The following is a 13,268-nucleotide window of genomic DNA, read 5'->3' on the forward strand; positions in this document are numbered from 1 at the left end:
GAGCATCTTGTAATCGAAATTTCGATGTTCCTACATATTCTTCTGTGCTAATTAAGGCAAGGTCATCTGCATACATGCTGCTCTTAACTTTTTTGGGTAGGTTTTGAATTAGATCGTTTATGAATATTAGGAAAAGTGTTGGGGATAGGACTCCTCCTTGGGGGACACCATTTTTTATGCCCACTGTGTGGCTTCTTTGTCCTTGCATGCAAACTAAGGCTTTTCTATTATTTAGGTATTCCTTTATCCAGTTGTACATTCTGTGGGATATGTGATGCTGGATTAGCTTGAGCAAGAGACCTTGTTCCCAGACTTTGTCAAATGCTTTTTCTAAGTCAACCCACACAATTGTTGTTGGTTTCTTTTCTTGAAAGCCGTCTTCTATTTCTTGTGTGATGAAGGCAATTTGATCTTCTGTTGATCTGCCTTTTCTAAAGCCAGCCTGGGCTTCAGTGAGTAGGTTATTTGACTCAAGGATCCATGTCAGCCTTCTATTTATCACTCTTTCCATCAGTTTGCAGGTACAGCTAGTGAGGCTGATGGGACGGTAGCTATCCAGTTTATTTCTTGGCTTGCCGTGCTTTAGTATAGGGATCATAATGGCTTTTTTCCAGATGTTTGAAATTCTGCCAGATTTCCAGCTAGCATTGAATAATTGTAGCAGTTTTCTTTTGGCTTGAGGACCCAAGTGAAGAAGCATGTCATTTGATATTTTGTCTGGGCCCGGGGCTTGTTTTGGTTTGAGGGCTTTTAGGGATTCATCTAGTTCCTTCATTTTAAGATTAGTGGTCATTCCCAAGGAGTAAGCTGGATTGTTTTCTTTAAATTTATCTTGGATTTCTGAGTTTACATCTTTATTTCTACCTTCATTAATTTGTATTTGTCCTATGCTTTGGAAAAACTTAATGAATTCATTTGCTGCTTCTTGGCCTTTCAGGGGTTTGTTGTCCTTTTCTATTACTATAGGAGTTGTTCTGTTTTCTTCCTGGTTGAGACATTTGGCTATACGCCAGAGTTTGTGGCCATCTCTATCTACGTTTAGTTGTTCTGTTTTTTCATGCCAACTTTTCCTCAAGGCAGAAAGGTAATTTTTCCTGAAAACTGCGTTAGCTGCTTTTAGATTTATGTTATTTTCTATACAAGGGTTATTTTCTACTGTGTTTCTGGCTTCAATAGTGGCATTGTGGAGTTGTTGAAGGTGATCAGACCAGTTGGGGATATAATCTTTTCTTGCTCCTCTAGGAATTGATTCCTTAGCTGCTAGGAGTATTGCTTTGGAGAAAGCTGAGAATGACTTATTAACCTGATTTGATTTGCAGTTTATTGAAGTTGTATATAGGTCTGTGAGCTTTGAGAATAGGTGCCAGGTGGCTTTTTTGTAGTTCCATCTGGGGATGGTGGAGTTTTCTGATATTTTGAAGGAGGTATCGATACTGATCAATATGGGTCTGTGGTCGCTGGTGGCTGGCTGGTCTGCAACTTCTCTAGTGCACTTTTTGGATAAGTTGTCTGTTGCAAAGGCTAGATCTGGAGTGGTTGATGTTAGCCAGGCTCTTGAAAAAAAGGTTGGTTTGTCCTCAGGTTTATTTAGCAAGATAAGTCTGTTCTCTGCTTGCCATTCTTCAATTTCTTCTCCCCTGGCATTTAGGTCTGGGTATCCCCAGCTCTGAGAGTGACTATTCATATCTCCTAAGATTAGACAGTCTTCTTGGTCAGGTATTTGAATGTGGTCAATCTCTATTTCCTTGTCTGGTGGGAAGTAGCAGTTAAATAGATTAATATTTCCATCTGGGAGAATTAGCTTAGTTCCCATTATTTCTGATTCTGAGGAGTTGGGCATAGTTATGTCTGTGGTAGGGATATCATTTTTAATGAGGGTGAGGATTCCTCCTTTGGGTCTGATTTCTCTATCTTGTCTGATGCAGGTGTAGCCTCTAATGGAGAAACGAAGATTACTGTTCAAATGAGTTTCTTGGATGCAAGCTACATCAATTTCTTTCTCATGCAGAAATATTTTTAGAGCTTCTTTTTTCTTTTGGATGCCCTCTGCGTTCCATTGTAAGATTTTTAGACTTTTGGTCTTGGAGTGTTGGCCAGTAGTATTTACTTTCTTGTCCCTGCTCCTGGCTCCACAGGTAGAGATAGAAGAACCACCAGCTCGCTTGTGTGGGCTCCTTCGAGGCGGAGAGCCCGGCCCCCTACCTGCGCGGCGGGATTCCACAGGCAGGACGCCACATCTATTAGAATCGTTACTGAACTCCAACATAGATGAGGTTGCGTGTCAATGTGTTATGCGCCAGGAGGCCCATTGACTCCGACTTCCGCCTGCTTTTCTTTCTGGGTGTGCTCCCATAGCCTTTGATCATCCAAGATCATCTGCAAGGCAGCAGGTGTTTATTTTCGGAGTTTTCTCTCCTAGATGAACTGCTATCCCTAGCTAACGGGTTTCATCTACCCGGGTTTAGAGTTAGAGCGCCCTATACTCGCTTTTTGCAATCATTTCCCTGGATTTCTGAGATGTTTTTAGTAAATATTCTAACCACTGGAATACTTCACCTCATCCTCCATGACTGCAAACCAGTTGGTCCGCGGCTGTTTATTTGCTATTCACAGCTAACCCTTATATCTAAGGGTCTTTCCCCTATCCGCCACCTGGGGACGCGCTTGGTAGAAGGTGGTAGCTCCCCCAAGAGCTGTGCTTATGAACTTGGATTGGAATGTCTTTTAGTAAATGTACATGCAAACTACTTGATTTTTTTGTCACACAAAATATTTGTCGAATGGGAGGGGGGGGAGGGGCCCATAAACATATTCTTGAACCCGGGCACACGGGTACCTTGCTACGCCACTGATCATAACTGGGTAGAATGCAGAAATGTGGAAAAGGAACAATTCTGTCAGAATATGGAAAAAATAATTTTAAAAGTTTAAAGATTTATTTGAGATTTAGTTTTCGCATAATTTTTTGATTGTCTTTTTTTAAAGGTTTTTCACGAACAAGTTGAAGGAAAGGTGAAGAAGAGAGAAACCCAAGAAAAGTGATAACTTGTTGCTATGGAAACTTTAGAAGTGTCTCTGGACATGTGAAACAAGACAGACATCTTGATCTAGACAGATCTTATAATGTAGACAAACCTTGTGATATGGGCTTTGTGAATCAGACATTATTACAAGAAGCTAAGATTTATTGAATCAGTTTCAGGATGGTAGTCACAATCTATTTAACGCTGATTCTGTCCTTGGCATCTATGAGCGATGCTACAACATCCAAAGTATCATCGACAAGCACTGTAGCGCCATCTAACACAGTAACATACAGCACAATGGCATTGTCAGACAGCACAACAGCATCGTCAAACAACACGACAGAAAAGTCGAACAACACGACAGAAAAGTCGAACAACACGACAGAGTTGTCGAACAACACGACAGAAATGTGGAACAACACGACAGAATTGTTGAACAACACGACAGAATTGTCGAACAACACAACAGAATTGTCGAACAACACGACAGAATTGTCGAACAACACGACAGAGTTGTCGAACAACACGACAGAAATGTGGAACAACACGACAGAATTGTCGAACAACACGACAGAATTGTTGAACAAAACGACAGAATTGTCGAACAACACGACAGAATTGTCGAACAACACGACAGAATTGTCGAACAAAACGACAGAATTGTCGAATAGCACATTATCGTTCAAAAACACGACAGCATCGTCAAACAACAAAAACTCTTCAGCACTGACCAATAACAATGTGACAGAGACAATAGACAATGGTAATTGAATCAGTAGGGCGAGAAATCGTTCCGACCATAGGCAATGCCCAGGCTTTCATCTCTTTATCTCAGTTTTGGAATGCCTTGGGAAATTGTGGCTGAGTGTTAAAGCGCTTGGCTTTCAAACCTGGGGTCCTGGGTTCAAATCCTGGTGAAGAATGGTATTTCTAATTTCGGGATCTTTAGGGCACCACCCAGCTGTAATGGGCATTTGACATTAGTTGAAGAAAAGTAAAGGCGGTTGATCGTTGTGCTGGCTACATAACACCCTCGTCAACCGTGTGCTTTAGAAACAGATGACCTTTACATCATCTGCCCTAGAGATCGCAAGGTCTGAAAGGGAAACTTCAATTTTACTTTACTGATTACTGTAGGGATTGTTTAGTTGTTTTTGTTTTGTTTTGTTTTTTGGTGGTTTATGGCATAAATAATTTCCTATTACATTAATTGATGTTTTATCTTGGTCTCGCTTGCAAGGTAACACACGTATATTTTGAAATGTTTCCTTATTCTGTACACTTGATACACCAAAATTTGACTCCATTTATAAAAATCCACCCCCCCCCAGACCGGTTTGCTTGGTTGACTATGTGGTTGATTGCTGACATATTAATACGTGTAACTTAAGATAGACATCCCAGCTCCATGATCGTACAGTATCAATGTGTAGATGGTGCACTTGCATATATCTACATATCTCAGCTCCATGATCGTACAGTATCAATGTGTAGATGGTGCACTTGCATATATCTACATATCTCAGCTCCATGATCGTACAGTATCAATGTGTAGATGGTGCACTTGCATATATCTACATATCTCAGCTAATTCAGCCTCCCACTCCCTATATAGATTTATGATGACGATAATAATAATGAGGGATCATCCTCATCCTCATCAAACTCCATTGGAGTGAGGGCTTGAGAGGCTCAAATCCTCTCTGGCAATAGCCCTGGACAGAAACCCTGCTGTTTTTGCGTAATGCATACATTTCAGCATAAAGATTTTTTGGTTTCCCAGACCTGTCGGTACGGAGATCAGCAAGTCTGGGGCAGTCAAAAAGAATACAAGACACTGTTTCCTCTTCTTCTTCGCAGAGGGGGCATCGTGAGTCAAAATTTGGCAATAGCTGTGAGAAATAGGAGCCAACAGGACAGTGGCCTGTCCTGCACTGTGTTATAATAGCTTGCGCAGGCCTGGACAGCCTGATAATGAAGGATAGATTGACAGACAGACGGACAGACAAGCAGAGAGAGAACGAGAGAGAGATTGACGATTACTGAACATTTAGTGTCTTTAATCTAGTGTAATATAAACGGTTTAAATTGAACTACTATATATATATATATATATATATATATATATATATATATAGAGAGAGAGAGAGAGAGAGATAGATAGATAGATAGATAGATAGATAGATAGATAGATAGATAGATAGATAGATAGATAGATAGATAGATAGATAGATAGATAGATAGATAGATAGATAGATAGATAGATAGATAGATAGATCTATATGTAGATGTTAATCGTTTAGTATTAATTATCGTCCCTTTCTCTCTCACTCACACACACTCTCTACTTCTCTCTCTTTCTCTCGCTCTTTCTCTCTCCATTTCTCTCCCTCTTTCTCCTTCTCTCTTTTTCTTGGATATTTTGTCAATTTTAAAACGTTTTATTACATGATCTTCTTAGGTCGCCTTACATCTAAATGACTATAATATCAGAGTATGTCCGGAATCCATCTTGGCCTACTTAAGTTTTGTATAGTATATCAACATTGGACATTCGTGAAAAATGAACGATTATTGGTTAACTTTTTCAAATTTTCATCCTCAGATTTGATTATCACTGTATCAGTTGCAGGGTTTATACTTCTGCTAATGTTTGCCTTTGTTGTGGTTTATTTTGTGCGGCATGCAATGTCGCCAAGATACAAGAAGTAAGTCTTTGAAAAAAAATTGGAACATATTAAGAAACTTTTTTTCCCCTAATGTTATCATCATAGAATTATATATATAATATCTAGACTGGACATGGAGTTCTTTTAAAACTACGAAAAATGTCGTGAAATTTTTTTAAAAAGTTGAAACAAGCCGTTGTTTTGTAAAGTAGCTATAAGAAGTAAAGTTTTCGTGGTTTTTTTTTTCAACCCTAACCTATGTAACATATAATTTAATTTTTAGATCTAGATCTAGTAACTGATCATCAAAAATAAGAGTAGGCCTACTCTCGTCTCATAATTATTATTTTGCAATTTTTAGATATATAATCTAGAAAGATCTAGGTAATAAATCTATTTAAATGTACATAAGATGATTAGTATCTGATTAATATTAATATATTAATGCCTGAGCTAGCCAGGAAAACCAGTGACTTGGCGGAGTTTAGGTCATTGGTTAATATGCATGACTAAATGCAAGACGCGTAGGACGTAATCATCTTCTTTTTTGAAGTAACGTCTGTATCATATAAGATAAGATTATTATTAACAGACAGGATTTATTTCGATCTAGGATTTTTAAAACATTATCTCAATGGAAACTAACAGGAAATGGCTTTGTTTCATATATTTGCGTGAATATATAGTTCTGTGATTAATAGCCCATTCTAAAGAAAATCCGAGAAATGATTTTGCATTATTTCTAAACTTTTTTTTTTTTGAAAACTAAAGATCATTCTGTTGCACTCTAAGGCATTATGTGGCTCTCCGGGGCATCTTAATGCATTGAGGACAGACATTTCGAGAGAATGAGATAGCACTGGGCTTTCAGCCAACGGGTCTTAGTTTGGGTATCTCGGTTTAGACATATGATTGAAGGTGAAACTTGTATTAACTAATAAATTTGTTTGTTTCACAGAGTTACCGAACCACAGGAGCCAAGACAAAATTTTGAAATGATTCGTTTTCCTTCAAACCTCATCTGAAAATGTCATTTCTCGCGCCCTGGTGTATACTTGTTTTAAACCAAAAAAAATATCTATGTTTCTTAGAAATTGCATAAAGACTTCGTTGTTACGTATATGGAATGCATATTTATGTATCATATGTTAGTGTATACAGAGAAAGAGAGAGAATGGACATATCTATATACAAGTAACTAGGAGCATGTTGGCTCAATCAGAACAGTTTAACACATAACCTGGGTTCAAATGCTGCTTGATATCATTAAGGGATATTAGGTCATTCTCGAATTCTGTTGTTTGTTAAGGGTCGAGCTTGCGACTTAAGGGAAGGACTTTACTCAGAGGCCAGGAATGAGGGATGGCTCTACTCTGGCCCCTCCAATCAGCTAGATGATCGTTTAACCACTTCTATTGATAACCACTGCTCTTGACCCCCGTTAAGGATATTCATGTCGAGATTAATGAAGGCAGGCATGCAGTGTTTGGTGTAGTTACATTCTTGTAGGCCCATACACGTTAAAGCATTAGAGTTTTTATAAAATGTATGTATGTTCATTTTCAGGTGTACGAAATAACCATATTTTGTTTATTTCTTTTATTCTATGCAAGATTTTTGCCTTTATATTGTTCCTCTAAATAGGTTTGTCCTAAGATAGGAGTTATAACAATAACAATAATGTATTTTTTATTACCTAGAGGACATTCTGCATTACACATAGGCATAATAAAACATTACTGGCGGTTAGTCGTTGTGCTGGCCACATGACACCCTCGTTAAGCGCTGACCACAGAAACAGATGACCTTTACATTATCTGCCCTATAGATCGCAAGGGGAACTTTATTGCTTAGGAAACAAAAGAGTTCTTACTTATGTGTGTTCTTACGTCTGTTCCTGTGGTCGGAATCTTTAGTGCGTACAGTTATGTTAAAATGGTGATCCAAAGTTTTGTAAACTTTAAACTCATTTTATCTTTTATCTATAGAATGTTTGTTTGTTTTTTTTTTGTTTTTTTTATTAGGCATCCTACTTGGGATTTGTTAGTTGCTAGCGGCATTTAGGATTTTTTTTTTGTTATATTTTATACAATTATTCGTTTCAGCTTGTATAAACTCTTCATGGGTGAGAGTTTGGTGGACACAGATCTAGAAAACGGCTCTAATGATTTTCCTAGAAAGTTGACAGTTCATGTATATCTTTGCGAAAAGAAAATTACTAGCTGATTGTCTACACAGGGGAAACTCTGGTCTGGCCAATATATATTTTGAAATACAATAATCTTAGCCCTAAATTTGGCCTAGAAAATTAAATTGAACATAGTGGAAATTTCCGCATATATTCAGTAAAGAGTGAAATAAAAAAAAATAGACTAACAGGAACATATCTCATGTAGAACTCAGTCAAGACTACTGTCTTTTTATGTTTCCAAACTAGAATTTTCTCTACTCTGAGTAGATTTATGACCTACATGGGAGTAACCAGGATTTTAATTTCGCAAGGAATGGGAGGGGGGAGGGGGCCGGCTTTAAAAAAAATGTTTTCATTATTTTTATCGATGTGATCATACTTAGATCTAGATGACGATAGAAAATCTTAAATGTCACGATTTCGTCTGCTAATATTGTTTTATTAGGCCACATTTCTTACAGAAAGTGTTGCACACTAGTAACAGTTGCCAATTGTAATTATCAAATCTTTAGGCCACAATAGCTTTGTAAGTATTAGGCCGTTTGTTAACTGCTCTCCCTGGCCAAGTAGTACACCTGTCTGTTGGGTTTGAAATGCGTGACTTCCTCCTTGATAACGTCTGCGACATTGCACGATAACATGTCTATAAATGTAACAACTGATGTGCTTGCAGACGTGACGTAGCAGGAGTTTCACGACTAGTCTTATTAATGAACATTTACTTTATCCACACGACAATTGTGCATTTAGATCACACTAGATCTAAGACTGTCTAGTCTCAAGACAATGTTTACCAAACATTTTCCTTAAAGGAGCAATTCGCAAATTTCTGTCTGAGTACCTGTATCTAACGGAACACTTTGCTTAGTTCGTAAGCAAACGACATTTAGTCACGTGATAATATTGATGAAACAACGAAACAAAAACTGTCACGGGACAGCCATTGTGTATTACAACTAGATCGTAATTTGTATAGAAGAGATAGAGAATCACGTGGCTCAATGTTAGTTTACGATTGGTGAATGAGGTCCATTCACATGGTGGCCTAAAAAGTAAAGTCAGGTTCCCCTTTCAGACTTATGAGATCTATAGGGCAGATGAAGTAAAGGTCATCTGTTTCTGTGGTTCACAGTTAACGAGGGTGTCGTGTGGCCAGCATAATAACCAACCGCATTTACTTATCCCCGAATGATGTCGGATACCAATTGGAGCTGGGTGGACTGAGTCGCCCAAATATCTCGAAATTTTAAATTCCAGGATTCGAACCCGGGACCCCCCGTTAGGAAGCCATACACTTTACCAATCAGCCACAGCGCCTCCACGTGGAAGCCTATTAGTTATTTATTTCAGAAGTTCGTGGAACACCTATTCAGGCCTTGTGGAACACTAGGGTTTGTGGAACACAGTTTGGGAAACACTGGTCTAAGATAATCAAGTTTTTTTTTTCTTTTGTAGTTGTATTGTTTTTTTCGCCTATGCCCAATGTTTTGTTTTAACATTGCGTTTAACTCTTTTTCTCTCCGTAATTATTTACCACATTCTGGTGGAATCAACGCTGGTATCGTCAGTTAGGAGAGAAAGAGTTAAAACATCCATACGACTTTTGTTTTTCGTTAGTTTCGAAGTGAACAAATATTCTGGAATCATCATGTAAATAAAAACTTTTTTTAACGAAAATTGTGTCAAGTTTTTCTTGTTAATTTTACCCATTTTATTTTAAGTAATATAAAGTCAGTTAACTTAGCACATTTTTATTCAAATTTGTTCTACTGTAAAAATTATCACTTAAAATGTGAAGAAATTAGAAGCACATTTGGAAGCAAGTAGTCTTATACTTCATTAAATAATTCTAAAAGTTTATATTTATAACAATCTTTTCTGTTTGAATAACAACAAAAATACCCACAAGAAGTGACAAATATAAGACTTTTAGAACAGAATTTTTCATGGCTAAAATTATAGCAAATATTTTTTGTTTAATAAACATTTTGTAACTTAAGAAATTTTTTACTATTATAATTTTTAATTTTTTATTTTCAATATTTTTGTTTCTCCCTGTTTTATTATTAAACTTTGTGAAGAAGAGATTTGGGTTCAAAGGTTTACCAGAAGAGTTCAGAATTAGCATTTGGAAAGTTTCTGTGTTCATAAAACTGATGGACCTTTTTTTTCATAAAGTCTGTGCAATCCAATCTTCATTCCAAAAATACTCTTCAAAGATGGAATACATTGCAGTATCTGATAATGTATCAGGTGTGACCCAGTAATATGTATAAGGAATACATGGCAGTATTTGTCCTATGGTTACCCCAGCAGATAATGTACCGTATCAGGTGTGACTCGGCAATATGTATTGGAAATACATTGCAGTATTTGTCCTATAGTTACCCCAACAGATTATGTATCAGATGTGACCCAGCAATATGTATAAGGAATACATTGCAGTATTTGTCCTATGGTTACCCCATCAGATAATGTACCGTATCAGATGTGACCCAGCAATATGTATAGGAAATACATTGCAGTATTTGTCCTAGCCCAGCAGATAGTGTATCAGATGTGACCCAGCAATATGTATAAGGAATACATTGCAGTATTTGTCCTATGGTTACCCCAGCAGATAATGTACCGTATCAGATGTGACCCAGCAATATGTATAAGGAATACATTGCAGTATTTGTCCTAGCCCAGCAGATAGTGTATCAGATGTGACCCAGCAATATGTATAAGGAATACATTGCAGTATTTGTCCTATGGTTACCCCAGCAGATAATGTACCGTATCAGATGTGACCCAGCAATATGTATAAGGAATACATTGCAGTATTTGTCCTAGCCCAGCAGATAGTGTATCAGATGTGACTCACCAATATGTATAAGGAATACATTGCAGTATTTCTCCTATGGTTACCCCAGCAGATAATGTACCGTATCAGATGTGACACAGCAATATGTATAGGAAATACATTGCAGTATTTGTCCTAGCCCAGCAGATAGTGTATCAGATGTGACTCAGCAATATGTATAGGAAATACATTGCAGTATTTGTCCTAGCCCAGCAGATAATGAATCAGATGTGACACAGCAATATGTAGATCACTGCTGGGTCCATGTTGCACCCTCTTAACTACTTCACTTTCTCATAATCTTTGGACAATGTCTTATTATTAGAGATTATCATAAAATGGAAGCAAATTCATAAATAAAAAGCTTTTTGGTTGTATCTGGTGTACAGAAAACAAAAGTATCGATTAACTGGACATTTTTTTTAAACCATTAGGGATTTTCACCATATACTGAACAATGTCAAGGACATTAAATGAAACTTCAATGTTGCCAACTAAAAATCAATGACTTAGCTACAAAGGGAAGAGCTTAAAAAATAGTGATTAAACAATGCTAAAAGTGTATAATCATTACCATATAATCCTAAAAAAAAAACATAATGAACTCTACCTATTTTTAGTTTTGATTTGATATTTTGGGGTTTGGACACATCGGCACAATTTAGGCCATGTCATGCCCATTTTTAGTTTCTCTGCCATTGATGGATAAATATCACCAATATAAGGTAGCCTACTCATTTTTTGCACTCACCCCCCCCCCAATTGAAACAATTAATAAAATCATACAATCATAATTCATAATGTCAAAACATCTCCATCAAGCGTGGAAAGCGTGGTCGAGAGGCCAAGTGCGCTTGAACTTGGCTTGGCTATCTAGAAGGGGGCTCGAGGTTCGACACCCCACTCGGGCAGAGTTGTGTTTACTGAGCGCCTAAAGGCAGCACGGAAAACCAACTCCTAGATACCCCCCCCCCCCCAACCGGTCCACAACTGAGATTGGACCGAAGCGCTCTGAGCATGCTATAAGCATGAAAGTAACGCTATATAAAAGCTATAATAATAATAATAATAATCTTTAACTCTTTATGTCATAATTATTATACATTCTGACAGGTTTATTTTTTTTCACATTTGTACATTCTACCCTGTTAGGATTAAACTTCAATAACATTTTTGTTTGTAATCATAAAACTTACTTTTGGTATAGAATTATAAGTGAATGCATGCTCTTTTATATTATTTATAACACAAACACAAGTTCAAAAATTAATGTAATTTAACGGGGTAACATCAACTATGGTATCGTTAATTAGGAGAGAAAGAGTGTAATAGCACACACAATAACCAACAAACAAATGAGATACATGAGATACAATGTGTCATCATAATTCATTTTAATTTTTTTGCTGTAAGCTTTTTTTTTTTTTTTTTTTTTCGTGTCAATAATTCATAATGTCAAAACATCTCCATCAAATGTTAACAAAGAAAATGTCTGTAAGATATGTACAATGAACAACAAAGAGAAACGAAACAATAAAGCTATTCACATTGAAACGTAGAACCAACTCAAAGAGGGCACATAAAAAGAACTCCCATGCACATAACGCAGACACACTAGTGAATCACATTGGTAGTACACCATAACAATTGTATAAGTCACAGTATCAGTAAAACATCTCCTGACAGCGTCAAACACTTTTAATGGCTACGTTAACATAAAAAAAAAAAAAAAAGAGTTTCACACAAAGCAAACAAGACATTCTGAGGGCCTTGTTAGCTCCCCTGCCTTTGTTATAGGCACTGAGGTAAAAGAATAGAATTTAAAATTGCAAACTGCTCAATTTTGAGACCCAAATGTCAGTATAATAACTAGATGAACATGATAAAAGATTATGTTTTATTACGCAGAATTCAATAGCACACTACCTGCAACATATTTTTTTAAAGTTTAACTCTGTACAGTAAGAAAGAAAATATCTTTCATAAAAAAAACAACTTTGAAACTTAAAACTGCATTAGTATTTAAAGACAAACAATAGATTATCTTATCTTATATGATACAGACGTTACTTCAAAAAAGAAGATGATTAGGTCCTACGCGTCATGCATTTAGTCATGCATCTTAATCAATGACTTAAATTCTGCCAAGTCTCTGGTTTTCCTGGCTGGCTCAGGCAACCCATTCCATGCTCTAATAGCACTAGGGAAGAAGGAGCATTTGTACAAATTTGTCCTATATGAAACGAGGAATGTGCCTTTATCCTTGTGTTTGCATTAATTATAAAATGTACCATAGATTTAAAAAACGAAGTAAGTGAATCATTTATATTTTTCAATATCAATAATTAAGAAGGAGCTGAAGGTGAAACAGATTCAGAGAAAGAAAAACTAAACAGGGGACATGATACTTTTTCAAAGCTTCTTGTTTTAACATATCAAGAGTAAGAATGCTAATGAAAGATGACAAGACTTAAGTGAATCTGGCCAGAAGGAAGTTGTGAACACTTGCCAAATTGGCTCTTCTTTCCTTCTAAGTC

The 13,268-nt window shown here is 36.8% G+C and overlaps 1 protein-coding gene across 1 annotated transcript in view; it reads left to right on the forward strand.

Moving 5' to 3' along the window:
- Positions 1 to 7,290, forward strand: part of LOC129921697 (uncharacterized) — a 35,776-nt gene extending 28,486 nt beyond the window's left edge. Inside the window, exons 2-4 of the mRNA XM_056004156.1 lie at positions 2,986 to 3,789; positions 5,632 to 5,734; positions 6,654 to 7,290. Coding sequence (XP_055860131.1) covers positions 3,204 to 3,789; positions 5,632 to 5,734; positions 6,654 to 6,720 — 756 coding nt within the window. The 5' untranslated portion in view covers positions 2,986 to 3,203 and the 3' untranslated portion in view covers positions 6,721 to 7,290. The remainder of the gene's footprint in view (positions 1 to 2,985; positions 3,790 to 5,631; positions 5,735 to 6,653) is intronic.
- The last annotated feature ends 5,978 nt before the right edge of the window (positions 7,291 to 13,268 follow it).

Source organism: Biomphalaria glabrata, chromosome 11, assembly GCF_947242115.1.
Source record: "Biomphalaria glabrata chromosome 11, xgBioGlab47.1, whole genome shotgun sequence".
In the NCBI taxonomy this organism is placed as follows: Eukaryota; Metazoa; Mollusca; class Gastropoda; family Planorbidae; genus Biomphalaria; species Biomphalaria glabrata.